Source organism: Kogia breviceps, chromosome 7 (genome assembly GCF_026419965.1).
Source record: "Kogia breviceps isolate mKogBre1 chromosome 7, mKogBre1 haplotype 1, whole genome shotgun sequence".
NCBI classification, from domain to species: Eukaryota; Metazoa; Chordata; class Mammalia; order Artiodactyla; family Physeteridae; genus Kogia; species Kogia breviceps.
This window is the reverse complement of record NC_081316.1, coordinates 105991458-106017571: the sequence shown is the minus strand read 5'-3', so window position 1 is coordinate 106017571 and position 26114 is coordinate 105991458. Positions and strand designations below refer to the sequence as shown.

The 26114-nt window shown below is 54.9% G+C and overlaps 1 protein-coding gene and 1 long non-coding RNA gene across 7 annotated transcripts; one reads left to right on the top strand and one right to left on the bottom strand.

Annotated features, from left to right (window-relative positions):
* The first annotated feature begins 8 nt into the window (after positions 1 to 8).
* On the top strand, positions 9 to 4105 carry LOC136794522 (uncharacterized). Its single transcript, XR_010841457.1, has 2 exons — positions 9 to 347; positions 1102 to 4105. It is a non-coding gene; the product is annotated as an uncharacterized lncRNA (long non-coding RNA).
* Positions 1625 to 18821, bottom strand: SIDT2 (SID1 transmembrane family member 2). 6 transcript variants are annotated; one of them, XM_067038994.1, is made up of 27 exons: positions 18055 to 18813; positions 16135 to 16256; positions 15659 to 15823; positions 15525 to 15570; positions 15008 to 15109; positions 14816 to 14899; positions 13947 to 14046; positions 13683 to 13748; positions 12672 to 12765; positions 12272 to 12324; positions 11905 to 11916; positions 11156 to 11227; positions 10927 to 11007; positions 9530 to 9675; positions 9157 to 9230; positions 8982 to 9048; positions 8354 to 8427; positions 8086 to 8209; positions 7085 to 7202; positions 6460 to 6596; positions 6150 to 6258; positions 5841 to 5917; positions 5620 to 5666; positions 5247 to 5352; positions 4481 to 4591; positions 3180 to 3293; positions 1625 to 3106 (listed from the first exon to the last, which is right to left on the bottom strand). In XM_067038994.1, exons 1-27 carry the CDS (start codon positions 18235 to 18237, stop codon positions 3044 to 3046), a joined length of 2547 nt encoding a protein of 848 aa, XP_066895095.1. In that variant the 5' UTR covers positions 18238 to 18813; the 3' UTR covers positions 1625 to 3043. The 6 variants fall into 6 exon arrangements, with proteins under 6 accessions (XP_066895095.1, XP_058926762.1, XP_058926763.1 ...); XM_059070779.2 differs by having other exon boundaries at positions 9530 to 9648; XM_059070780.2 differs by lacking the exon at positions 11905 to 11916 and having other exon boundaries at positions 9530 to 9648; positions 18055 to 18821.
* Positions 18822 to 26114: the final 7293 nt, after the last annotated feature.

Sequence of the window (26114 nt, the reverse complement as noted above, 5' to 3'; positions counted from 1 at the left end):
CTTTCCCTGCTGTCTGGACTTACGGTTGCTCCTTCAACACTGTTTCCTGTCTCCGAGTTTGAGGGGAGGGCGAAGTTCAAGAGGGGGCCGTCCAGGAAAAGAGGAAAGAGGCTAGGGGACCCCCTCCCTGAGGTTTGTGGGTGAGTAACCAGCCACGCTCTCCTCCAGGGGGCTTTTGGCTCCAGTGGGAGATAGGAACTCACCTTTACTGAGGACGGGCTACATACCGGGCACTTTTCACAACCGCTCAGTTCACACTCACAGCTGCATCGTGACAGCGAAATTACTATCCCATTTTACAAATGAGGAAACAAGGGCTCGGAGTGCATCTTACCCAAGACCACGTGGTAAGTCTTGAGTGGCAGAACCTGGGCATCCCTGCCGACCACCCTGCCCCCCGCCCCCGCCCCCCTGACCTCGCCCCCTGCTCAGGTTGAGAGTTTACAGTTGGGGTGGGTCTTGAGTTCCACGCTTTAGTTGGGGGTGGGATTTGAGGGTTCAACAACAGCTCAGTTGACCCTGGCCCCATCCAGGGGGTCTCTAGGGCCTGAGACACCAACACTGGGGTAGGAGGTTCAGAGGCTGCTATCATCGCCTCCCTCCCTTTTAAACAGTCCCCACGCACCCTGGAAAACAGACTGGACCCCATCACCCAGGAAGGAGACCTGCTCAAATCTTGCTTCGGGGGGGCTGGTGGGGGGGGGGTACCGGGAACGGATAGTAAATGAAGAAAGGTGAGAGGCCTCCAGTGGGGTCTCTGGCCTGCCTGCTGTGGCACCACCCCATCCTAGGGCAGCCTGGCAGGGAGGGGCTAACACTCTCCACCACACACCCGGCACCACCGGGAGAGGGACGGCCTGGCCAGGCAGTCTAGGGAGGGTCTGCCCACCACAGCCAGCTCCCGTCGCCAGAGCCTAGTGGCGCGAAGAGCTATATTGCCCCCCAGTGGCATCTGCAGGGAAGAGCATGGAGAGGAGCTGGGGATCAGCTAGAGAGGAGCCCAGACCTCTGGTTGTGTCCTGAATTCACCAGCTTCCCCGCCCCCCGCCCGCTCCCCATCTTGTCCTCCTTAGCCTGAGGAAATCTAAATCAACCTTCCAGGGTCATTTCCAATCTCCTTCCTCTTGGAGCCTGCATGTCACCCACATGGCCACTCTCCCACCATCCATCACCATCTGGTGTTTCCAGAGTACCACCTGTCCATTCAAGGAGGTCAGGGAGTACTGCCTGTGCCTGAGGCTTGCAGCCCGCAGAGCTGGGAGAGGCTCAGATCAGAAGTGAAGCTCGTCTGACTGGTGGGTGGGGACCAGGTGGGCAGAGGCTGCTGCCATTTGCCAGGTAAGGGGAGACTCTCGGAGGTGAGACGGCACAGCTAAGGCTTTTTCACTACGCTATCCTCTCCACCCTCATGGCACCTGGCATGGAGCAGGCCCCTGGTAAATGTTGACTGAATTGATGCCGTTGCTCAAAGGAGAAAAAAAAACGTGAGGGCATCGAGGGACTGCTATTCCCGATGGGACTGGGGCTTGGAAGAGAAAGGTAGACCAGAAGACCTGGGAAATGGGGGCGCCCCGCCCCACCCATCATTCTCAACATCTCCACCCAGAAAGAGGGAGCAAAGATGGGCCCAAGAACTGCACCTGGTTGTTTCTTTAATTGAATGCAGACTCATTCATAGAAAACAGAAATGCAACCATAGCATGGAAACAGACATTAAACGGAGCTCTGGAAAAAGATCCAGATCCTCCCTCCTCCTCTCCCCAGCCCAAAGGAGAGCTATAAAAACAAGCTGAGGAGAATAAAACACATTCCCATCCCCAAGGCAGAGGCCCGACCTGACCTCCCCCAACCCTGGCATCTAGAACAGACCAGGTAGGGCAAAGGGGATCCAAGGCGCAGAGCAGCCAGGGGAACCAGAGCTGGGGCAAGTCAGTGTAAACTCCAAGACTTCAAATGTGTGCATGTTTGTGACTGACACAGAGCTTGGCTGAAGACTGGACGGAAACTTAGAAGCCAGCCCTGGGTCCTAGAGTGAGGCTGGACCAGGGACACAGAGGGGAATGTCATGTCCCTTCCCTAAGCCCCTTTCTAAGGTAGGCACTGGGGCTCCCGTGGCCGTGGAGGAGGTGGGCTGGGTTGGGCTCTTTGTATCTCCCCTCCTTCGCCTCTGGACATTCTTGGGCAGTGTCAATGGCACTGAAAGGCCCCCAACTGGGGCTTGGCAGGACTAAGGGCCTGGAAAGAAAAAGGAAGGGAAGGAAAGTGAGTTGCTTTTTCCCTCCAATCCTGGTGCCAACATGAGTCTGGGGGCTGACGGGATATGAAAGTGACCTCTGAGTTCAGTCCTTCGATCAAAGGTGGCTCTGACAATGAGGGCTGACCCTCGTTGCTAAAGAGCCAGCCCTGAGCACAGGTCAGAGGTAGGAGGCAGCACTGCCTGGGACCCCTTTCAGGCCTTAGCACCAAAAGCCCAGCACCAGCTGGCCAGTCCCCCAAATCCGACAGCCCCATCCATCCTGGCTGAGCTGAGTGGGCAGTGATGGCAGCCAGGTGCAGACCCAGGAGAAGTGGAGAGAACCCTGGTGCAGGACAGAGAATCAGGCCCCAGACCAGGGCCCTGGCGTGGAAGCTCAGGGAAGAAGAAAGGGCTTTGGGTCCCAGGCCATGGGGGAGGGGAAGGACGGCCAGACTGCAAGGCGTGAAATGGGCAGGCAACACCTCCCTCCTTTCTTCTGCAGATGGCAGACAGAGAGCTGACAGGACGGGGACCCGTGGAGGGCCCCAACACCAAGAAGAAAGCAGCAATTTGGCCAACATCTGGGGTTTCAGGAAGGCAGGCCTTCTCCCCGGCAGAGGGCAGGAACAAGGCTCAAGGCCACCCTGTGACTGTCCCGGGCCGAGCCTGGGCTGGACCTCGCTGTCCCATGGCCACCTGGCACTGGGCAGCAGGGCTGGCACTCACGCCCCTGGCACTCCAGAGGCTCTGGGCAGTGCGGCAGAGGAGCTAAGGGCCCAGTGAGAGAAGCAAGGGGCCCGGCTCCCACTAGAAGACGTAGATCTTGTCCCGCTGCACAGTGTCCAGGTCGTCGTCCAGTGTCAGCAACACCTGGAGGGCGGATGTGGAGTCAAGCACAGGAAAGGAGGCCACCTCCGCCTCCTCTCCGGCCTCCCCAACGTACCAGGAATGACCCAAACATGGCGATGGAGGAGAGGAAGTGCCAGATGTCGTGGTCATCAAAGAAGTCGAGGAGGATGCAGTCCCGGTTGTGCTCCCGTGACTCTGCAGGGGTTTTCTGGGGGCGGAAAAGGGACAGCAGCCTGCTGACACCGCCCAGGCGAGGCTGGCCCAGACCAGCTCCCATCCCCTCCAGGCACTCTCCGTTCCCAGCCCCAGCCCTAGGCTGGAGAGCACCCTTTTTCAGGCTCACCCCTTGCCCTCATCTCCCACATCTAAGAATTGGCCTTTGATTGCAAATTGCTCCGTGAGAGCACTGGTCATGATTCCCTGGAAGGACTGGAAGGCCACCAAAGCCTCCTAACTCCGTTCCCTGCCTTGGATTCCGCCCCCGGCTCCAATCAGTCCTCCAGGGCTCCTCTCTGCTCACTGCCTCTCCAAAGCACTGTTGTGCTGCCCCAGGCCCTGCCCCAGGCCGACGTAGCCAAACCTGTGGACCATGACCCGAGGCCCTCAAGGTCCGCCGTTCTCTCCCCAACCTCTGTCCAGCAAACACTGGCTGGACCTCACTCTGTGTCTGGGGGCTGTCTGTGCCATATGCTGAGACTGCAGAGATGACCAAGAAAGCTCCGCAGTGCCCTCGAGGAGCTCACAGTCTTCACCCGGCTCCCAAGCGAATGCAGTCACTCACCCCTAAGCTGCCTCTGCCTCGTGACTCAAGTCACAGCACCTCTGGGCCACAGGGCCCTTCCCCATCAGCCAGGGTCTTTAAAGGCCAAGAGCAAGCCCTGCCTCCCCTAAGCAGCTTTCCTAGACCTCCTAACTCACAGAAGCCTTTCTGTCCTCTGCCCTCCTGCACATCCCCTACCTGTCTAGTCTATTACCCTTCATCTCATGTACCATATTGTAAAGAAAAGCCAGGAACTGACAGTCTCTCTCTCTCTCTCTGGAACTAGATTATAAGTGCTTCAAAGGCAGAGACGCTGCCAGACTTAGTTCTGATCACAGCAGGTGGCCCTACGAGGCAGAGGGAAGAGGCTGACATCGCTGGCTTCAAACCCCAGCTGTGCCACCACTGGTTGTGTGACCTTGGGTGGGTCTCTCTGAGCCTCAACTGCCTCATAAGTAAAATGGGGATACTGCCACGTTGGCATGGTGAATGTTAGGAGGATTAAATGAGAAAGCAGCTGTGAACGAGCACGGGCGATGCTCACAAACGATTTTTGGAAGGAGAACTGGCCATTTGCGGGCTCACGACGAGCCTGTGGGCGACTCCAGTAGCCTCTTGGCAGGAGGACCACTTACCTGCCAGGTGCTGAGCCCCTGGAAGAAGAAGAAGAGTGCAAATCCCCAGACCACCGAGGTGCAGATGATGCAGAGCAGGGGAATGAGCTTGATCCTCTCCCCGCTCCGGAGCTGGGGGAAGATGGGGAAGAGCAGCCTGAGGGCCCTGCCCCACTTCCTGGCCTGCCCTTGGAGCACCTTCCCAGGCTTTCAGGATGGATGCTTTAGGAAGCCTTCTTGGATCCATCCCATCACCCTACACAGCTCCACTTGCCCCCACACTAGCAGCCTAGTGTCCTCACCCCTGAGGTCCACCCTGGCTGGGCCTCCATCCATGTGCCCAGAACCCTGTGCTGGGGGGGGTGTATGGCCTGGGGGCTCCTCTCACGTTGGATGGCACGAGGGGCCCTTGGGAAGCAACTAGCCCTCGGAGGCCCAAGCCCAACACAGACTCAGCAAGCCCCACCTCCTCAACCCCTTCTCCACAGAATGGGGCTCTTGCCAGCTGTGGCCTGAAGTGCTACCAGTTCTATGGGCCATACTTAGAATACAGAAGGGGCTCAGGAAACGGGTCTGAGGATATAGCTGGCTCCCAGGGAGTACGTGCAAGAGACTAGCCTCTCCCCTCCTCAAGACTCAGTAGCATGGAGAGATGGACAGAAAAATTCTCACTCCCTCTTGGTGCTGCCCCAGGGAGGCCGTGCCCCAAAATCTCCAAATCTTCCAAAAATCTCCCTCCCCACAAAGCAGAGCAGCTGGCTGAGGGGGCTCAGCCATCCCCGCTCACCTTCATAATGATGTAGAAGGCAAAGTAAAGAAGCAGGTTGCAGATGCCAATGGCCAACAAGTAGGAGGCAAAATCATTGGGACGCATGATGAGCCCATAGGCAGCCCTGGCAGGAGGGAGGAAGAGCTGGTGAAGCAGGGGAGGACCGAGGGCAAGGAAAGGGCTCTCCCTCCCCGCTAACCCATGTATTATGAGGATGTGGGGCTGGGTGCAGAGGCCCACAGAAGATTCTAGAACCCCAGGGGCCAACACCTGTCTCTACAGCCCCCATGTCTCATGCCCAAATTTGTCCATGTTCCCCAAGGAAGCCCGTGGCTGGCCAGGCGCGGAGCTGCCCACCCAGCCTGGCTACACAGACGATGGCCGGACTCACAGCGACCAGTTGATAATGTTGCCCATAACCAGCAGCACCATGCGGTCCTGGAGGGAAGCAGAGACACGGGAACTGAGAGACAGGGAGAGGAGTGGAGGGAGGCCCGTCAGAGGGTCCCCACCCTGCCCCTGGGCTCTCAGCTGCGCTCCGCGTGCCCCCCAGCGGAGGGAAGAGAAAGAGTGGAGATAGAGGAGGAGGGGCCCGGGGAGCTGGGCAGGTACCACGTAGAGGGGCCCGCTGCACTGCCGGATGCAGTCCGTGTAGAGCACGTGGAGAATGCGACGGCAGATCCCCGAGTCTGCAAGAAGGGAAGGTGCTGAAAGGCACGGGCACCCTTTTGTCCTGGCCCCTGGTCTGTGCCAGCTGAGAGGCCCCAGGGCCTCTCGGGGGCACAGCTGTGCCAAGGCCTCATTGAATTCCGTACCCAGTGACTCCCCTGGGCCCCCTGTGAGAGGGCAGAACCCAAAAGTCTCCCGTGAGACCAGGTCCCCGAGGCCACCAACCCCAGCAGGCCCCAGGCAAGCACTCACCCAGCTTCCAGCGGCCCATGTAATAGAGCTGTGTGCTGAGGAGCAGGGTGGCAATGATGTGAATGACCGAGAAGATGACCCAGAATGCTGTGTTCCCTTTGCCGAAGACCTGTTGGGGCCACCGAAGGCAGGGGTGAGGAGAAAGCTGCTCCCCCGACCCGCCCTTCCTCTGGGAGAGCCGGCTCCAAGCCCGCCAGGCTGGGAGGGCACTTTAGGGAAGGAGCAGGGCTCTCTCCTGCAGGGGTAGACGGGGGTGTGTGCACACGTGTGCACCTTTCCTACGGGTGAGCAGAGCAGGCCGGGGCCTCACCACGCCCAGCACAGAGAAGAAAATGACGATGGCCAAGCAGGCATAGGCGCTGTAGGCACTGGCGTTGATGTCTGGGTGCCGCTTCTGGTACAGCTTCAGCATGCAGAGCCCCGCGATCATGTACATGAATGACGTGTCTAGGTGGAGGGACGTGGACGTGAGCTATGGAAACATCCGCGGAGCCCGGGCACGGAACCCCGGTCCCCATACCTCGTCACAGCCACAGAGCACGCTGGTGGCGGGCTGGCGCTTGAACTCCAGCTCCTTAACTTTCCCTGCCGTGCCACGCTGCCGCCCCACTGGCTGTCACCCACCGTCTGACTTCCCCTGACGACAAGGACAACTTAGTCCGGGCACTCTGAGATCAGGGACTGTATCTTAATTATCTTTGTTTTATCAGTGCTTGCACATGCCTTTCCATAGGAAAGGCTTGACAGATGCATGAAATAGCATCTAGGTGCTTATTTTCTACAAGCTAGGATGTGTGTTCACACAAGTCCTCCAGCCCTGGAGTCTCCCACGTGGCTGTATCTTGGGGATCCCAAACCCTGCAGGTGAATTGGGAAGGCGGACTCAGGCAGATTCCTGTTGAGGTTCAGCCAGGGAAGAGGGAGGCCCCGCTCACCAAACTGGAAATTGGTATAGTTGGGGCAGACGTGATAGCAAGCGCTAAGTAGCCCCTCCATCATCAGGGCCGTGCCCATGGCGTAGAAGAGGCCAAAGTGTTTGGGGATCCCACATTCCTGTTGCGGAGAGAGAAGGGAAGGGAGAGATGAGGTGAGACGGGAAGGGAGGAAGGAAGGGGCCCTAAAGAGGGAGATCATGAGAAAGGAGTGGGATGGGGGGGTAGAGTGGGTATTTAGCAAGGGCAGGGCTGGGTACAACAAAGCTGGGCAGGATAAGACTGGACAGGGCTGGGCTGGGCTGGGCTGGGCAGGGCTGGAATGGGCAGGGCACAGGGCTAGGCTGGGCTGGGCTGGGCTGGGCAGGGCAGGGCAGGGCAGGGCTGGGCAGGGCAGGGCTGGGCTGGGCTGGGCTGGGCTGGGCAGGGCAGGGCAGGGCAGGGCAGGGCTGGGCAGGGCAGGGCAGGGCTGGGCAGGGCTGGGCTGGGCTGGGCAGGGCAGGGCAGGGCTGGGCTGGGCTGGGCTGGGCAGGGCAGGGCTGGGCTGGGCTGGGCTGGGCTGGGCAGGGCAGGGCAGGGCTGGGCTGGGCTGGGCAGGGCAGGGCAGGGCTGGGCTGGGCTGGGCTGGGCAGGGCTGGGCAGGGCAGGGCAGGGCTGGGCTGGGCTGGGCTGGGCTGGGCTGGGCTGGGCAGGGCAGGGCAGGGTTGGGCTGGGCTGGGCAGGGCAGGGCAGGGCTGGGCTGGGCTGGGCTGGGCTGGGCAGGGCAGGGCTGGGCAGGGCAGGGCTGGGCTGGGCTGGGCAGGGCTGGGCTGGGCTGGGCTGGGCAGGGCAGGGCAGGGTTGGGCAGGGCAGGGCTGGGCAGGGCAGGGCTGGGCTGGGCTGGGCAGGGCTGGGCTGGGCTGGGCAGGGCAGGGCTGGGCAGGGCAGGGCTGGGCTGGGCAAGGCCCCGCCTGCTAGGAAGTGTCTGGGCCTGAGGCCTCAGCAGGCAGGCAAGCACTCCTCACCAGAGCATAGAGGTCGTTGCGCAGCAGGGCGCGGTTGTGGTTGATCTCCCGCTGCAGGATGATGAGCAGGAAGAGCAGCCCCAGCAGGATGTACCCCAAGTTGCTGAGGATGTTGTTGAAAGCGCTGGAAGGGGCGACACCGGGCACATTGCCTCGGCCTCATGCCCTGGCCGCTTCCCCACCCGAGGCGGGCATTTGCACAGCCCCTGCGCCTGCCCTGGTTCACCGTACGACGGGAAAAGGGGCCTCCTCCCAAGTGGATCCCCACCTGAGGTTGCCTAGAGGGTGGGCGCAGAGGAAGTTGTAGTAGCAGATGTCCTGGTTCCCTGTGACATTCACCACCTGCAGCGGGAGCAGGGAGGGGGCGCTGCTAAAGCACCTCGGTCCACAGCCTGCGCCACCACCAGTCACGTTCTGCAACGGATGGGAGGTGCCGCCACGGCCAGCACGTGTGCGCCCGTGACACCAGCAAGCCCCACTTTTGGTAGAGTCACTGCCCCCCTCGCTAGGTGTGGCTGAAAACCCTGAGGCATGACCATGACGGAGGTTCTTGCCCCACGGTACAGAGAAGAGGGAACGGAAACCGAGACTTACAGAGTCCCAGCACTTTCGCTTCGTAAATACCCACGAGCTGGGGGAGGTGCCATCATTGCTTGCATGCTGCCCCCATCTTGCAGATGAACTGACTGAGGCTCAGGGACGTTGAGTGACTTGCTCAAGGCCACCCAGCTGGTAAGGCACAGTTGGGATGGGAACCCGGGACCCATGACCTAGGACCTGTGCTGGCTCCAAAGCCGCAGGCTGGGAGGCTCTGCACTGGGGCATCGTCCCAGCCTGTGGCAGCTCCTCAAGGGCACTTAGCATGGGCCCTGGGGGGCCGGCCCCTGCCCGCTCACCGTCTGGTAGGTGATCACCAGCTGCACCACAGGAAGTGCATAGAAGACAGCAATGGTGGCGATGTTCCTGAGGAGTGGGAGGGTCGCGGTGAGGTGGCAGCACCGAGGAAGAACCCGAGAACCCACCGCACAGTCTTGCCAATGACAGGAAGGCTGGCCTGCTCCGCCCACTCACCAGAAGTAGATCTGGTACTTTTTCCGCAGAACGCGTTTGTCCTTGCGTGCCAGGTCAGCCACGCAGAGGTATTGCTGGGGAGAAGCTGGAGTGAGCCCCCTGCCCCCCTGCCCCAGAGAAGCCCCTCTCGCCCAGGTTAGAGGAGGACGTGGGGGGGCCTCCCTCCCACAGGCCAGAATTCCAGGGCCAGGTTCTGGGTGGTCCGGAGGGCTGGGAGCCGAGTCAGTTTCCCGTGGAATCTGTGCCACCCCAGCCAAGCTCTTTCCCTTTGCTTTCATAGCATGCCACCCAGTGGGGAGATACACTGGGGCTGAACACACAATCTCCCTTCCTTGGGAACCCGTGAGCAAGGCCAGCCCACGTGGGGTCACACCTTGGTGCGAATGACATTCTTGTCTGAATCGATGTCGGCCAACGTGTCATAGTCGTCCTCCTCCACGGAGCTCATGGAGTCCAGTCGTGGCCGAGTGCCCACAGGATCAAAGGAATGGTCTGGGGCCGAAAGGGGGGAAGGGTAACCTAGTGGGCACAGAACCCAAGGTCTGTCCCCACCCACCTGGGACAATTGTCACAATTACTAGGCAGTGGGAAGAGGCAAACTGTGGGCTCAGAGTGGGGTTAGAGGTGGGCTCAGGCCTGGGGAGGAGGTATCAGGTGCTCTTAAGTCCTTGAGAGGAACAAGGGTGGACTCTGCGAAGAGGCCACCAAACAGGGACCGCTCCAGCCCTGCCCCTTCGCTGAGCTAGGGCTTCCAGGCCAGGACACTGAGCAGACCCCGGGCCCCAGGCACGAGCAGCAGGGCTGAATTTGGCAGAAGTCACGCTGATTAGAAGATGCCCCGCTGTGTGGGTTCTGAGAAGACACTGCCTTGGCCCCCACTGCGTAAAGACCCAGTGGGTCCTGGGGTGCAGGCAAGGGTGAGAGGCAGCCTCCTTTTTTTTTTTTTTTTTTTTTGCAGTACGCGGGCCTCTCACTGTTGTGGCCTCTCCCGTTGCGGAGCACAGGCTCTGGACGCACAGGCTCAGCGGCCATGGCTCACGGGCCCAGCCTCTCCGTGGCATGTGGGATCTTCCCAGATCGGGCCACGAACCCGTGTCCCCTGCATCGGCAGGCGGACTCTCAACCACTGCGCCACCAGGGAAGCCCCCTCTCTAATCCTTTATCCTGTTCTTTTCTCGTGCCTTTGGAAGCTTCCTCCTGTAACCTTGTTAACCAAAGGCCCCTGAGGCCAGGACATGACACCCCAGCCCATGAGCCCCAGAAGGCCAGAGAGTGAGTGCTGGGAAACACAACAGCCAACCAGAACATCTGGCCCGGGGGAGGCTGGGGTGCCAGCTTGCCAGCATCAGGGGCCAGTGCCTGCCTAGCTCAAAAGACACACAAGCTAGCAATTATTGGCATTAGATGGGGAAGCCATGCACAAAGCATCTTTCTGGTCCTAGAGCCTTCTGGCTCCAGTCAACCGCCCTGGCAGGAGCTGATTGGTCGAGCAGCGCGCGCCCTCCCCACATCTACCCATGGCAATGCACAGCTGCCGCATCTGGCCAAAGGGGAGGCGCCGCTTGAACTGGTCGTGCCCTTCAAAGGAAAGGGAAAGTTACCGGGGAAGTGGGACCAAGGAGGAAGGGATGAGGGAGGAGAGGGGTGGGGAGGCAGCAAGACCTTCCCTGGCTCCAGCATCTGGCAGAAGAGGCAACCTCCCACCATCACGGTTCATGCAGGCAGCACCAGCCCTGCACCGCACAGCTCTGCCCCACCTGGCCCACTCACCCTGGTAATTGTAGGAGAGGTCCCCAGGCGCCGTGCTGCCAACCAGACCGTCGGCGGATCCAGTGGAGCCGGAACCATTCTCTGTAGGGAATAGTAAATGGTGAGGCAGGCAGAAGAGACCTCAGGGCAGGGGACTCTGGACCCGTCTCCAGGGGGCACCGAGGAGGCCACCCTGGAGGTGGTGACCCGGCCCGAGTGGGCAAGCATGAGCTCAGGTGCAGATGCGTACCAAAGGAGCCATAGTTGTAGCCCTCGTACGGGGAGCTGCCAGGGAAGGAATCGGCCAGGACCCGAGGGTGACCTGCAACAAGAAGTCAGGGACCCCTTACATTATCTTCCTCATCTGCAGCGTGTTACCGGGCTAAAATGAGAATAATGTACTAGGAAATATCTTGTACATGTTACAGTAGTTTAGTATTTAGCATACTGATTAATATTCAAAGCCCTTTGTTACCATGAAAAATTAAATATCCTAAGAGTATACTGTGGTTATTAAAGTATGGATGTAATACACTTTAAAGGTTTTTCAACAGAAATGTTAAAACAAATTTGCAATGCTTAATTATTCTGTTTCTAAAAATTCAATAAACTATAATTTATGAGTCATTAAAAAAAAAAGAAAAAGAAAGAAAGAAGTCAAGGACCCCTTAGCCTTGGAAGCAGAGAGTGGCTGCAAGCCAGGGAGAAGAGGGAAGGAAGAATCCAAAGAGAGACACAGAGGGGCCATGCCGGCAGCAAAGAATAAGCACCTATACCAGCAAACACCTATCCCACCACCACCAACTGCCCCACTGGAAACTCTCACCACCCTCTTTCCTCCCTAGAAAGACAGCAAAGTCAAGGAATTGACCATCTAAGCTAACAGCAGCAAGGACAGACCAGCATCCGCCTGCCCGGGTCCCACCCAGACACCCCTCTGCTTCCCCTCCCTCCCCACTCTGGACTCCAGCTCCTCTGCCCACAGCACCTGGAGCTTACCAAGGAGAGAAGCTGAGAGAGAAGGTCCCAAACAGGAGGGAGGATAGAGACAGAGGGGTAGAAGAAAGGGAAAGAGAACGAAAGGTTAATAATCCCAGAGACAGTGAGTCGCATTGTCTGAAGCGGCAGACAGTGTACCTAGACCCAGACGCTGAATGAATCAAGTGACGGTCCTTAAGACGGGCACGTTAGGGACCAACGGGCACACTGCCCCAGCCCCATTTCTACCTGCAGTGTTACTCCCTATCTGAGCATCCAGAAGCCCCCAGTGGGACCTTCCTCCTCCAACCCCCAAGGGAACCATCCACCACAATCCCCTCCAAACCACAAAGCAAACAGCCCACCGACCCGGACCCTCTGGAGGTACCGCTTTCTGGGCAGGCTCGGTCCACGGCCACCAGAAGGCTCTTCTTCCTCTGCCTGCAGGGACAGAATCCAGAGACAAACCAGAAGGGCAGCAGGAGGATCCCTCCTATGCTGGGCTGGCCTGCCTGCCACCCTCTCCACCCCATAACCCTGTCCTCCATCCATGATCCCAGAGGTCCTCCCAGGCTGGGAAGCAATGTGGAGTCTCCCTGCTTGGGAAGAAGGTTGAGGGGAGGGGTTGGTTTCCAGAGCAGAGGCCCAGGGACCTCAGACCCTCACAGGGACCTGCATTCCTATGCCTTGTGGATGGAGATAATCCAGGGCCACACAGATCCTGCCAGGCCATTTCCCCCTGCCTGACCTACCCCAGAGCAGGGGAGGGCCCAGCGGTCCCACTTTACCTCCAGTTCTCCCAGCAGGCCAGGAGCACGGTAAGCAGGTAGAAGGAGAGAAATATGCCCAGGCAAAAGAGCATACCGCCAACGTAGGCCTCGGCTGTGGGGAGGGAAGTGGGAAGGAAAATACACCAGCACTTTCCGAGCCTGCCCATCACAGCAGGCAGGGCCCAGGCTCATCTCTGTCCACGTCTCCCCTCGGGTGGCATGACCCAGCCAGTGCCAACAATATGCTGAACTCGACATGATTCTTGGCTCTGCTCACAGGGCTCCCTCTGCTAGAGCTTTCTCCCCTACTTCTTTCTCCAAGACCCCTCCTTGACTTAACCTTCAAAACACAGCTGAGGAGCTGTGTCCTCTAGGAGGCTTTCTCTGCCCTGACCTCCCACAATGACTGTCCCGGGTTCCTCACAGCCCTCAGCACCCTGCATAGCAACGGGCTCTAGACAGGGGCACCCTAGGGAACCACAGCTGGAGCACAGCACCAAGCACACGGAAGGGACTCGAGACAAATGTGCTGAATAGGGAATCCATGTAGGAGAGGCAGCTTCTTTCCCCTCCCGTCACAATCTTTTATTTTTATCTTATACTTTCCAGTTTACAAAGGGCTCTATTCAATCACTCAGTAAGCATTTATCAAGCATGACTAAGGGGCCTGGAACTTTCCTACTAATTTTGTGCTAAACTGACTTAGTGAGACTAATAGAAGCTAACAGATTCTATTACTCCTGTTACAGAGATGGAGAAACTGAGGCTCAATGAGATGACACTGCCCACAGTGGCACAGACAGATCTAGAACTCGGTCCCTCAATCTCTTTACTCATGAATGCTCCAAAGCACATTACTCCCCCTCCTGCCTCCCATCATGAAGCCCTCCAAGAACACTCCTCCTTCCTACTCTGTCAGCCTGCTAGAGCGGGTCCTCCTCACCCTTCCCATTCAGAGAACACTTCCTACCCCAGGCCTGAAAGAAGAGCCAGTGGCCAGGCCAGCCCCACTCAGCCACCCACACTCACACGTGACTGCTCGAGACACCAACACTGACAGGGTTTTCTGGCGGTGCCCCTGATCGACCGGTTCACCTGGAAAGTAAAATGGCAAAATGGCAAACAAGCGCCTGCCTGGAGCTTGGCTAGAGTTGGTGGGACCAGGCCTGGGAGAGTCTGGAGCCAAAAAGCCACATCCCATCAGATCCATCAATCAGCCACACAGGCTCTTTTACGTCCCCGGAAGTGTCCAAGCCCTCCCACCCCTGGCCAGGCCCAGGGCACAAAATGTACCTTCTGTAAAGGGGTAGAAAGGCAGGGAGCCTCCACAGGCTTGGTCTTCAGTTTTCACCACCACCACCACGTAAAAGCTGTTGCTGGGGAAGTCTTTGCGCTGCAGGTTGAGGACGGTGAGGACGGTGAGGATGGTGACGATGAGGAGGATGGTGAGGATGAAGATGATCGTCATCATTTGTCCTCACCGTCACCATCCTTTCCTGAATACCTACTTCAGGCCAGACACTGTGCTAAACTCTTTGCTTATATATTATTGTATTGAATCCTCACAAGGATCCTTATGAGTAAGTACTATCATTATCCCTGTTGGACGTTAGCTTGGGGTCACACTGCCAGTAAGTGGTAGAGCCAGGATCATCTGACTCCAGAGCCCATACCCTGCACTAACACTACTGCCAGGTGAGCAAATGAGGGCATGCCCCATCATCATGGAACCCATGGGTGCCCTATTATAGTCTGGGTATCAGTCAGGACAAAAAGTGGAGGGGCCGTGGTGCCTCTGTCAGCTGCACAACTAGATGTCGTGAGGTGAATGCATGCCTCTCCCTCCCTACCCCCAGCACAGGTTTTAGCCTTTGCCGAGGGCAGCCCTCATCACCAGCCAGGGCCCTTTCCTCTCCCAGCTGTGGTGAATGAAGCAGACATGGCAGCCGTAAAGGGTACTCTGCTCTTTCCTGTACCCAAAGGCAACGGGGATTGTGATTCAATGCTTGCATATATCAGGGGACCCAAAGTCTCAGGGACTGGACGGCCGAGACTCAGTCCTGTGAGTAGGGTAGGAATGGGGCAGGGGAAAAGAAGCGAGGGTTAAGAAAGCTAATCAGCCAAAGCTAATCATGCCCCGTTGGGCCATGACCATATCCTACCTGCACGGTGATGGCTGCCTTCTTGGTCATAGTCTGGTACATGCCAATGAAGGCTACGTTGTTGTCTAGGTCATAGACAGGGCACTACAGAGGGAGGAGGGGACAGACAGATGGGCAGGGTCCTGGGCCCTGTCCCCTCTCTTCAGCAGCCCTGCTATCCACTGGTGGAGAGTAAAAGGGCAGGCTACTTACCAGGACATCCTGGATGGAGATGACTGAGCAGGGGAAGGCCTTGTTGGAGGTCACCTTGACAATGACTGAGTCCACTCCTTCCGGGAACTCATACTTGAAGTACTGAGGGCATAGGGAGGGCGGGGAGAGCCCCATCCCATGAGGATGCTGCCTTTGCCCCTCTAGAAGGGAAGAGTGTGAATCCTCCCAGGGTTGGGCAGTGGAGGCTCTCTGGGAAGAAAGGCCTTGCCCACAGGCAGGTCCATTTCCCATACACCACTCCCCTCAACCTCAGCTGGACACTCAGGACAGTGCCCAAGGGGCAAGTAGGAAAGATGGCAGCCAGACCCCATGTCTCTGCACTTCCTGTACTGTCTGTCCCCCACCACCTTAGGGCCAGTGCTCCTGTTGCTAGAGAGTCCTCCACGGAGAGTACAACCAACCTGAAACTCCTGGCAAAGAGAGCTGACCGCTCCCACCCCCAAGTTCAAGTTTCCCCATTTCTCCTCTGGAGGGGCCGTTGACAGGGAGGTCTTACCTGAGGCTGCGCCGCCGTGGTATTGAAGCTGAACTGCTCTCCGGTCCTGTGGGGCAGAGAAGAGCCCCCCACCGTTACTCCCAGAGCTCGGGAAGGAGGCCAGTCCCGTGGCCCCCTCGCCCTCCCCTGCAGACCTGAGCACGAAGTCATCCATTCGGCTGACGCGGAGCTGGTACGTGGTGTTGACTGGTGACAGGGTGGACACGTCCACGTAGAAGAACTGGACCTCGGACTCATTCTTGGTGGGGGGCTGACACAGCGTTCGCTCCACCTTTTGGTAGAGGTACTTGCGCTGAAACCTATGGTCCGAGGCAGAGACGAGACATGACTGCGGTCCCGTGACAGCCAGCATGCCACTCCAGGGGAGCAGAGCCCCAATTCCTCCGCTCTGGTCCCACTACTTCCCTACCCCACCTAGGGTAGGCTGACAAGCTCCAGGTCAGCTGGCTGGGCCCTTGTGCCGTTGACCAGCCTCCTGGCTCAGGGAATGGGGAGAAGAAACAGAGGGGCACCCAGGGGATCGGGGGCCCTGGACAAGGCCCTGAGTGAGGCTCTGGGCAAGGCCTGGCCTGGGCCTACCGCCCCTCCCTGGTCCCCGGGTCCTACTCACATCCCTCGCAGGATCAGGGGCACCTGGAAGGACACCACTGCCTCCTTCTGGCGGACCACAAACAGCAAAGGAGCCCCCTTCTGCTTGTTCAGGACATTCACGGACACTCTCACGCCCTCTGTCTGCAAGATGACACGGAAATGTCCCTCAGGCAAGCCCGCGGTGACTCTAATTCTGCCACGGGAACACGTGGTTCCAGAGACTGTGAGCTCTGCCCTCCCTCAAGCAGATGGCTGTGTGCCTTCCCCATCCAGGTCGAGCTGGGGAGCTACCTATGCTCCTTCATCTGCCAGAACAGCCCCCAGACTCCAGAAGGGACTTAGGGGAGAGGATGGGAAACACAGTGGAGACCTCAGGCATCCCCAGGATACCCCATTGCTATAAAAGTTCACGGATGCACATGCCTGCACACACATGCGTCTGCACACACGTGCATGTACACACATGCACACACACAGGGACACGGGAGAGCAAGAAGTGCTCCCCAACCTTCCTCCTTGTGAGCCAGGAAGTTCCTACGCTACAACTCATCTGGAGGCCAGAGGCCACAGGGAGGTGGGGAGACAGGGGCTGTTGAAAGCCAAGAAGGCCGAGTTCTATCCTTAGCTCTGACCAAGGGATAGGGCTGTGGAAAAGTCACTTCACATCTCTGAGCCTCAACATCTCCCTCTATAAAATGGAGACACTCCCACCATTGGCACTATGGAGGAAAGTATATAGGACAGTCGGAGCTTAAAGAAAAAAATAAAATAAAATAAATCCTGGGATTGCTTGTTATTGGGCTGCTGAAACCCAAGCCCTTAGGGCAGCACCTCCCAGATGGATAGAGGCCACCGTTCTCAGGGTAACCCCACATACGGGGGCAAAAAGAGAAAGGACTCTAAGTTGGATGAGCTCAAACTTCAGAGAACCAGGCACTGAAGGCAGATCCTGGCCTGCCATCAAAACCCAATCCCTGGGCTTCCCTGGCGGCACAGTGGTTGAGAGTCCGCCTGCCGATGCGGGGGACACAAGTTCGTGCCCCGGTCCTGTCCGGGAAGACCCCACACCCCGCAGAGCTGCTGGGCCCGTGAGCCATGGCCGCTGAGCCTGCGTGTCTGGAGCCTGTGCTCCGCGGCCAAAAAAAAAAAAAAAAAAAAAAAAAAAAAAATCAGATTCGCATTCTGATCTCCATCACTTCTTAGTAAATCCAGTCCTGGTGAGAGCCGAGCAGGAGACCAGGAGCCAGGCTGCAAGGGTGCTCCAAATCTCAGCCCTGCCTGAGGTCTAGACTTCCCAGACCTAGCTGTGCCCATGTTCAACTCACAGCTGGGGAGAAATGAAAGAGAAATCAGGGTGAGGAAGCTTCTCCATGGTAGGCAAACTCCTTCCCCGCTCCCACCCAACCTGGGGTTGGCTGTATCTCCACCACCTTCAACTTACAAGACCAGCTGTCTTTGCAAGGGAAGGAAAAGGGCTGGGAAGGTCCCAGCAGTTACAGCAGCCTGGGAAGTCCTGCATTCATTTCCCTGGGGAGTCTCAGCTATAACTCCCTGGGGGCAGAGCCTTTCAGTTTGGGCCTGTCTCACCCCCCTGGGGTTTTCTGAGCCAAGCCCAGTAGCAAGCCTGCTTCCTTGCTCCCAGACCCCACAGCACTGTCAGACTCTGGGTGCTGGGTGGGGAGCAGGCCAGTCCTACTCAGACTACAGCTGGTTAGAAAGGAAGGGATCAAAGAGAAGATGGGAAAGAGGCAACTTCAGAAACTGTCCACTGGTAGCTTCAGAACAAACATCCCTGGCGAAGGAAGAAGGGCTGGCAAGAGGGTCCAGTGTGGTTCTGGGAAATCCAGTGGGGCGGCTGTTCTTGGGGACTGACAGCATCGCCAAGCCCTGGTCTGCTCGCCCACTCACCACCAGCCCCGAGCCCAGCCCCTTCCCTCACCCGGTTGCGGGTCACAGTATGGTTGAAGGTGTAGATGTTGACCAGCTCGCTGTTGACCTCATCCACGTAGGTGCGCTCAAACTCGGCGTCTTTCTGCGACACGTTCTTAGGCCCCAGAACCCCCACATGGCTCTCGACCGAGGCCACCAAGAGTGCCAAGAAGGGCAAGCCCAGAGCGAACATGGCCCCGGCCGGGCGGCAGTTGCGGCAGCAGCGGCGGCGGCGACGATAAGCGACAGGTCACCTCCAGGGCGGGTTGCGGCTCTGGCCGCAGCTTCCAGCATCTCACCAGGACCAGAACTTTAACCTCGGTCTGAGATTAGGAAACGGTCCCTCCCCCGGAGCCGCAGACACGGTCTCAGAGGCCAGGGAGGGGATGGGACGGCTGGGAGTGGGTGGGGAGAGGTTGGGGTACGGGCCACAGGAAGGGGCCCCAGCTCGCGAGGGGCCGAGCACGGCTGGGAGACCCGGCGGGAGCCCGCCAGGGCCGTGACAGCCTGGAGGCGGCTAGTTGCTGGGAGCCTGGAGACGCTGGGAAAGGGGAGCGAGGGAGGGAGGGAGGGAGGGAGGAAGGGAGGGGATGCCGGTGGCGGGGTTGGCCGCGAAGGGAGGAGAGTCTGAGGGTGAGGGGCGTGATAGGTGGTAGCGGCCCGACGCCGCGCGGCGCGGCGAGTTTTTGGGGCGCCGGCTTCGGCGCTCAGAACTCCGGGGAGTGAGCAAAGCCGCGGCGCGGTAAACAGCAGGGCTGCCGGCCCGCCCGCTGACGTCAGGGGAAACTGACACAGATTTAAAGGGCCAGGCCTCGGTTTGGGCCTTAAAGGGGACGCCGCTTTCCAGCTGGAGGCCTTCTCCCACTCCTATCCTGTTACCGGCTCCTCTTTCATTATCCTGACCTTCTCTGGAAGCTCATTTTGGATTAGATGGATGTTTCCGTGAAGGATCTCCAAGTGTTGGATTCTCGTTGACAAATTCTCTTTTTAACACGTAAGGATCACCCTCACCCCCACCTCCACTGCCATTACCACTAACATCCTCCACCCCTGGGACGTTTTTTTTTTCTCCCAGTTATCTTAAGAAAAGAAAAATTTCTAAGAACTAGGAAACTGCCCGTGGAGGGGAAGCCGAGACAGAAATGCCCGAGGAACCCTGTGCGCTCCCGCCTCCCACTGCAGCGTCCACACAGCTTCAAGGATGCCTTCAAGCTCGCAGGGCTGTTTCTCTTCTTCTCTGCTGAGGCAGCTACAAAGCTCATTGAAAGAAACTTCTACAAAATAGTTTGGCACCATGTCTCAAGGAGCTTGAAGAGCTTTACACTTTTTGACCCAGTAATTCCACTTCTGGGATGCTATCCTAACGAAATAAGAAATACAGATAAAAAAACGTGTGGGCAAATATCCTTATCACTGTGATCCTTATAATACAAAGCTTAAAGGAAACAGCTTAAATGTCCATAATGAGGGAGTGCTTAAATGTACTATTATCATGAAGCCATTGAAAGTGATGCTTAAGACATTAAGGGACATGCAAGCAGAGAATTGAGGTTATGACAGTATATAAACAGTATGTTTTCCAAATACATAGACATGCATAGAAAAACGTTGAAAACTGCATACAATTTAGCAATGATTACCCTTGAATTACCGGTGGCTTTTTAAATAACATGTATCTGGCTTCCCTGGTGGTGGTGGTTAAGAATCTGCCTGCCAATGCAGGGGACACGGGGTCCAGGAAGATCCCACGTGCCGCGGAGCAACTAAGCCCCTGCACCACAACTACTGAGGCCACGCACCACGACTACTGAAGGCTGCGCCTAGAGGCCGTACAGAGAAGCCACCACAGTGAGAAGCCCATACACCACAACGAAGAGTAGCTCCTGCTCGCCCCAACTAAAGAAAGCCTGCGTGCAGCAACGAAGACCCAATGCAGTCAAAGATAAATAAATAAAAATAAATTTAAATAAATAACATGTATCATACCATTTTCCTCTAATTCCAAAAGTATAGACACGTTCAGGAAAGAAAGAAAGAAAAACAGAAAGATCACTGGTTGGATGGTCTTTAAATTTATTTAATATATATATATATTTTTTACTTTTTATTTATTTTTTTGTGGTACGCGGGCCTCTCACTGCTGTGGCCTCTCCCGTTGCGGAGCACAGGCTCCGGACGCGCAGGCTCAGTGGCCATGGCTCACGGGCCCAGCCGCTCCGCGACATGTGGGATCCTCCCGGACCGGGGCACGAACCCGTGTCCCCTGCATTGGCAGGCGGACTCTCAACCACTGCACCACCAGGGAAGCCCTATTCAATATATTTTTAAAATGTATAAATTTTCTACAATGTACACAAATTCTAAGAACATATCTAAGACAAATTAGATATGTTTAAAGGGAAAGAAAGTCCACCTCTGAAGTTGTGAGATACCCTGATGAAGCCACCTAGGCCATTGGCTTGTCAGGGTTCTCTTGCTTGCAAGATCCCAGCAGCCTCAGTCCCTGCCCCTGCCTTACTACCTGGGCATTGTTCCAATGAGGACTATTTTAGCTTATGACCTGTTATAAATATGTGTTCACTCCTGCAATAAATATTTAATGGGCACCTACTATGTACCAGGTACTGTTCTAGTTATACTGGGCAAACAGTGAGGGAGAGAATTAGACCTAGCCCCTGCCCAAGCGTTCATACGTGAGGACGGAGAACAGAAGCAAGTTGCAGGGGCTAGAGAACTCTAGAACCTTAGCAGACTCCTGGGCCAACCCCTCATTTTACAGATAGGCAGAGCGGAGCCCAGAAAAAGTCAGCTCATGAGTAGCTCACTAAATTCCCCTGTGCCTTGGTCCAGTACTCTATCCCACATATCTATACAAACCTGAATCGGAATCAGAGGACCCTCAGGATTACAAGAGGCATCTTCATGATGAGCCCTCCACGCAGTCAGCAGCCCAGTGTGGAGAGTCAATGTAGATTTCCACATTCCAACTGGACTTCCATTTTTTCCCTCATCACAAACCTCCCAGTAAATCTGGAACTCGAAGAAATACTGCCACCCTGAGCTTGAGCTCCCCACTGAGGCTGATGTGATTTAACTGGTCTACCCTGTCTGTGCCAGGAACTTTCCCGGGTTCTGTGAGGACCACAAGTTGAGGACCGGAGCATCTCTGCCATAGGCTGGTTGGTGCTGAGGCTGTACTGAATAATCCCAGGCTGGGCTTGGGGGTGGGGAGAAACATTCCAGCTCTGCCTCAGGTTTTGGGGCAAAATGTGCCTCCAGGCCTGTTTAAAATGTGCATGGAGACCGTACTTGCAGTTTTTGAATCACAGTCTCTAGAGGTGGAACCCAGGAATCTGCATTTTAGGAAGCACTCCAGAAGTTTGCTTTGCACAATAAATTTTGAGAATTACCACTCTGGGGCCAAACAACTGTGGACGATCAATATTTCTGTTTGCTCCCTTTCTCTGGGCAACATCTTTTCCTTTTTCAAGGTCTCAAGGGCTTAACTCTGAGTGTTCAGACAGGGTGGGAGGGCAGCAGCCCTGTGTTTTCTTGCGTTCTCAGGTCTGCAGAACTTTCCTCAGCCCTGCTGCCCCACCCACGGTGGGTAGGAGGGTTGGGGGCTGGAGGGAGAGACAACACAAGCCTGTTATGAATAGGCCCTTTCTGAGGTTTGGCAGCCCTGAGTGGAGAGAAGGCTTTTTTTTTGTTGGCTGCAGCAGTCAGCATAAAAGAAGGGCAGTGCTGGGTCTCAAAGCCAGACTTCTAAGTGCAAAGAGATGTCAAGTCCCGAGGGCAGGCCCCCTGGCCTTCTGCACAGGCCCAGCTACTGCATTCTCTGCCGTGTTATATAAAAAGCCCAGCCCCAGCCCTGGCGATGAAGGGGGGCGTGTTGGATCACAAGGCTGGATGACTTCCTTTCATTTCCCTGGGGGCCATCCTTCTGATCCTGAATGCAGAAAGGACCTGGGAAATGGGACCATTCACCAGGCAGTTGACAAGGTTCACAGCTTTCCACGAGTCCAGCTTCATTTTGTGTCACAGGATTTTCAGAGTTTGGAGCAAGAAGACAGAAAGGAAGCTTTGGCTGGCTCAGGGGTATTGTTAAAAGGTATTGTTAAGGGGCTTCCGTCGTGGTGCTGTGGTTGAGAGTCCGCCTGCCGATGCAGGGGACGCGGGTTGGTGCCCCGGTCCGGGAAGATCCCCCATGCCACGGAGCGGCTGGGCCCGTGAGCCGTGGCCGCTGGGCCTGTGCGTCCCGCAGCGGGAGAGGCCACAGCAGTGAGAGGCCCGCGAACTGCTTAAAAAAAAAAAAATGACCTTAAGACTCAGCAACAGCAGGATGCTGTAGGAATCACAGTAAATGGATTAGCTGAATCCGAACGAGTAATTTAGGAATCTGGGTGGTAGGTAGTGGCCGTGTCTGTAGGTGGGTGGCAGAATCAAAACAGACTTTAGAATTAACTAATGGTATAACTTTAACCCAGAAAAAAAGGTTGCAAAACCAGCCCCCCTGAAGGAAATGAACTTGAAGTTCCCTGTTTTCACTGTGACCGTAAAAAGGGTTCAGTGTATCTACTTGGAGCTCAGATAGAATTGTCCTGGGTAGAGGCAGCCCCAGAAGCAAAAGTACAGCCCTTCTTCCCACCATGCAAGTTCTGTTCTTTCCCAGAGCTGCCCTCGTGTCTGTTTACCTATCCATCAAGGACTGTGAAAAGGGGGTGCACATCAAATTAGGAATCAGTTAAAGATACAGTATTTACTCTGTCATTCTGGGGATAAGGTCTCATACCCATCCCACAGCTTCATGGTGTTGTGGAAAAAACAAGGACTTCGATGATAGAAAGTTCTATGTTTAATTCCCTGTATTGTGCATCTTAGACAAATTGCAGTTTCTGAGCCTTCAGGATCCACTTCTCATCTCCATTGTCCTCCTAAATGCCGCACACAGTGGAGCTGGGCTTGACTGAGTTCATCATCCTGAACTATTGTCTAAAGAGTAGAAGGGGAGCCAAGGGAGAAGAGCTTTGACCAAGTGGCCAGGACTTTCTGCCAGAGACAGTTCAGCCCCTCTGCATTTCCTAAACCTTCATTTTCACCATTCAGAAGGGGAAATGTGCACAGTGCGTTCAGGCCCTGCATCGAGTTCCCCGTGGCCATGTGATGGAGCCAACATCAGGGCTTTCCAGGAAATGAGGCTGGTCATCAGGTTGCTGAAAACAAGCAGATGAATAATGGATCAACTCAAATCCGTGTCTCCAAAGATCACTGATAAAACTGAGCCAGCCATCCTCCTATTTCAAGAAAGCTTGGGTCGCTGGCTAAGAAATCAGAAGATGCAACTGAAGAACCTTTCACTCCTCTCTGACTGTATCTAAAGATCGCATACAGCTACCCAGTCCTTATTCCAAGTTGTTCTTATTAGAACAGGTCCCCTCTCTTTACACTCTGGCTCGGACACAGGCTACATCCCATAGCTGCTTCTGTTATTTCATTGGTTCCTAGTGCCTTCATAAAGGTGATTTTCTCATTCACGATACTTTTGTTCCTCTGAACCAGTCTAGCTTTTTCTTCTAGCTTCACTTTTCCTATAAAAAACATCTTTATTAATTCCATCTAGTTCTTTTTAAATTTTTTATTGAAGTATACTTGTATTATACTGATATACAATATTATATGTTACAGGTATACAATATAGGGATTCACAAATTTTAAAGGTTATACTCCTTATATTTATTATAAAATATTGGCTATATTCCCCATGCTGTACAATATATCCTTGTAGCTTATTTAACACATAATAGTTTTGTACCTCTTTATCTCCTACCGCTATCTTGCCCCTCCCCCCTTCCTTCTCCCCACTGGTAACCTCTAGTTTGTTCTCTATATCTGTGAGTCTGCTTATTTTTTTTATTATATTCACTAGTTTGTTGTATTTTTTAGATTCTACATACAAGTGATATCATACAGTATTTGTCTTTGTGTGATTTATTTCACTTAGCATAATACCCTCCATGCCCATCCACGTTGCTGAAAATTGTGAAATTTCATTCTTTTTTATGGCTGAGTAGTATCTCATTGTGTATATAATACCACATCTTCTTTATCCATTCATCTGTTGATGGACACTTAGGTTGCTTCCATGTTTTGGCAACTGAAGATAATGTTGCTATGGATATTGGAGTGCATGTATCTTTCATAATTCCATCTAGTTCTAATCAAGCAACTCCAGAAAATGTCTCAATAATTTTTGTAATAGGTATATACTGCATCTTTCTGTTTTTCCCTGTTCTTAAGTAAATTTATCACTAGCTGGAATGTCTACTGCTTCTTACAAGCAGCAGCATAATGCCATTGAAAGGACAGAAATTGAAGTCAAACGATTTGTATTCCGGTTTCAATTCTGACCGTTACTGGCTAGATGATCATGAAGAAATTACTCGATCTCCTATCCATTCATTCATTCATGGCCTAGAGTGTACTAGTCACTAAGCTAGGTGCTGGGAACACAGAGATACTTAAAACACATTCTCTGTTCTTAAGGAATTCATATCTAGCAGTGTAGAAAAGTCATTAAGTGCAATGATAAAAGATTTACACAGGGTATTATGGGAATTCAGAGATGAGAGACCTAGTACAGATGTGAGCTGAACATAGGAGAAATCAGAAAACATTCCAGGAGTCTCTGAAGGATTCTTAAAAGATGAGTAGGAGCTAGCTTGGCAAAGGGGCAGGAGCATATTCCAGACAGAGGGTCTCAACTTGGGGCAAAGGCATAGACTCAGAGTTCAATGCTATTGGCATGAAAGTTCAAAGTAAGAGGTGGGAGGCTATAAATGAACTGAAGAGGGCCAGGTCATGGAGCACATTGGATGTTATATTTAATAGCTTGGACTATCAGTGGTTATCAAAGAGCATGCTGCAGTACACTGATGTGTCATTAATTTTTACAGGGGTGCTGTCAAAGCTTTATCAGTGTGTAAACTTTGTTTTTCTGATACATATTTTTGATGTGATTTGTTAAGATAAAATAAGCCAGCAAATAAGCAAGAGGCAAGAGGCATAGCATAAAATCAGGCCCAAGAAAGACTATGTGTTTAGCAAAACAATTAAGGTCTTTGCTTTGTGGCTATGTAAAAATATGTAGCTGATTTAAGGTTTCACGCCTGCCTTGGCTAGAGAAAAGCAGGGATGGATTCTCCTGCTGGTTCCTTCCCCAAGTAGATGCTGGTGAGGGAGCTTCCCCTTCCACCACACTACCCTCTCTTCCACTTCTGGGCCACTGAAGAGGTTCACAGGGCATAGTTTGGAAACAATCAGCAAAGCCTCAGGCCCCAGGCTGCTTTCATTGCTGTCCTGTGATTTAAGGGGAACCTGTGACCAGCTCACAAGGCAATGCCTCTGGTGGGTGGGTGGAGAGGAACTTGGTGTGATTAGATGGGGAGGGCTGGCAGGGGGAGGCAAGTAGAAAAACAAAAATACCTCAGTTTAGTATCTCCAAATGTTATCCTTTTATAGGAGTGAATCATTTTAATCCAATAGCCGCACCATGGTGAGAAGTGATTAAGGGAATGTTGCAAAAACCGGGCACTTTTAGCTGCTTAGGAGCATTTTATTGGCGTATCAATCTGTTGTAATCACCACTGGTGTGGTTGGTGGTATTAGTCATCTGGATAGGCCCTAATGGGCCAGGTAAGTGACCCTTGTTCTGGTCACACAGCTCTAAAGAGGTTGTCCTTGGGGCAGATGTGTTAGCTTCGGGAGGGGAGGGTGATAAAGAACTGTGTCCACATTGTCACTAGCAGCCACATTGTTATACTGAGACTGAGGCCATTCACCCAGGTCAGATGAGGTGGTCCACAGCACACATCCACAGAAACCCACCTGCAGAAATGTCTGGACTCATGTATGGAGGGGACTTCAAGGGAGGCAGCTGTGTTTTCTGTAGGTCTGACATGAACCCTCATTCAGTATTTCCATCTGCACTTGTGGCCCCCCCCCCACCCCTCAGCATATGGAAGCTGACAACTCCTATTTTAATCATTCTGCCATTTATTACTGACTATACTT

Coding starts and splice junctions, on each gene's coding strand:
- SIDT2 (XM_067038994.1), bottom strand. CDS start 18,237: ATGTTCGCTCTGGGCTTGCCCTTCTTGGCACTCTTGGTGGCCTCGGTC. Junction 15,110..15,524: donor CCACGGCGGCGCAGCCTCAG/GTAAGACCTCCC, acceptor CTATGCCCTCAG/TACTTCAAGTATGAGTTCCC. Junction 6,597..7,084: donor CTATACCAATTTCCAGTTTG/GTGAGCGGGGCC, acceptor CCCTCCACCTAG/ACACGTCATTCATGTACATG.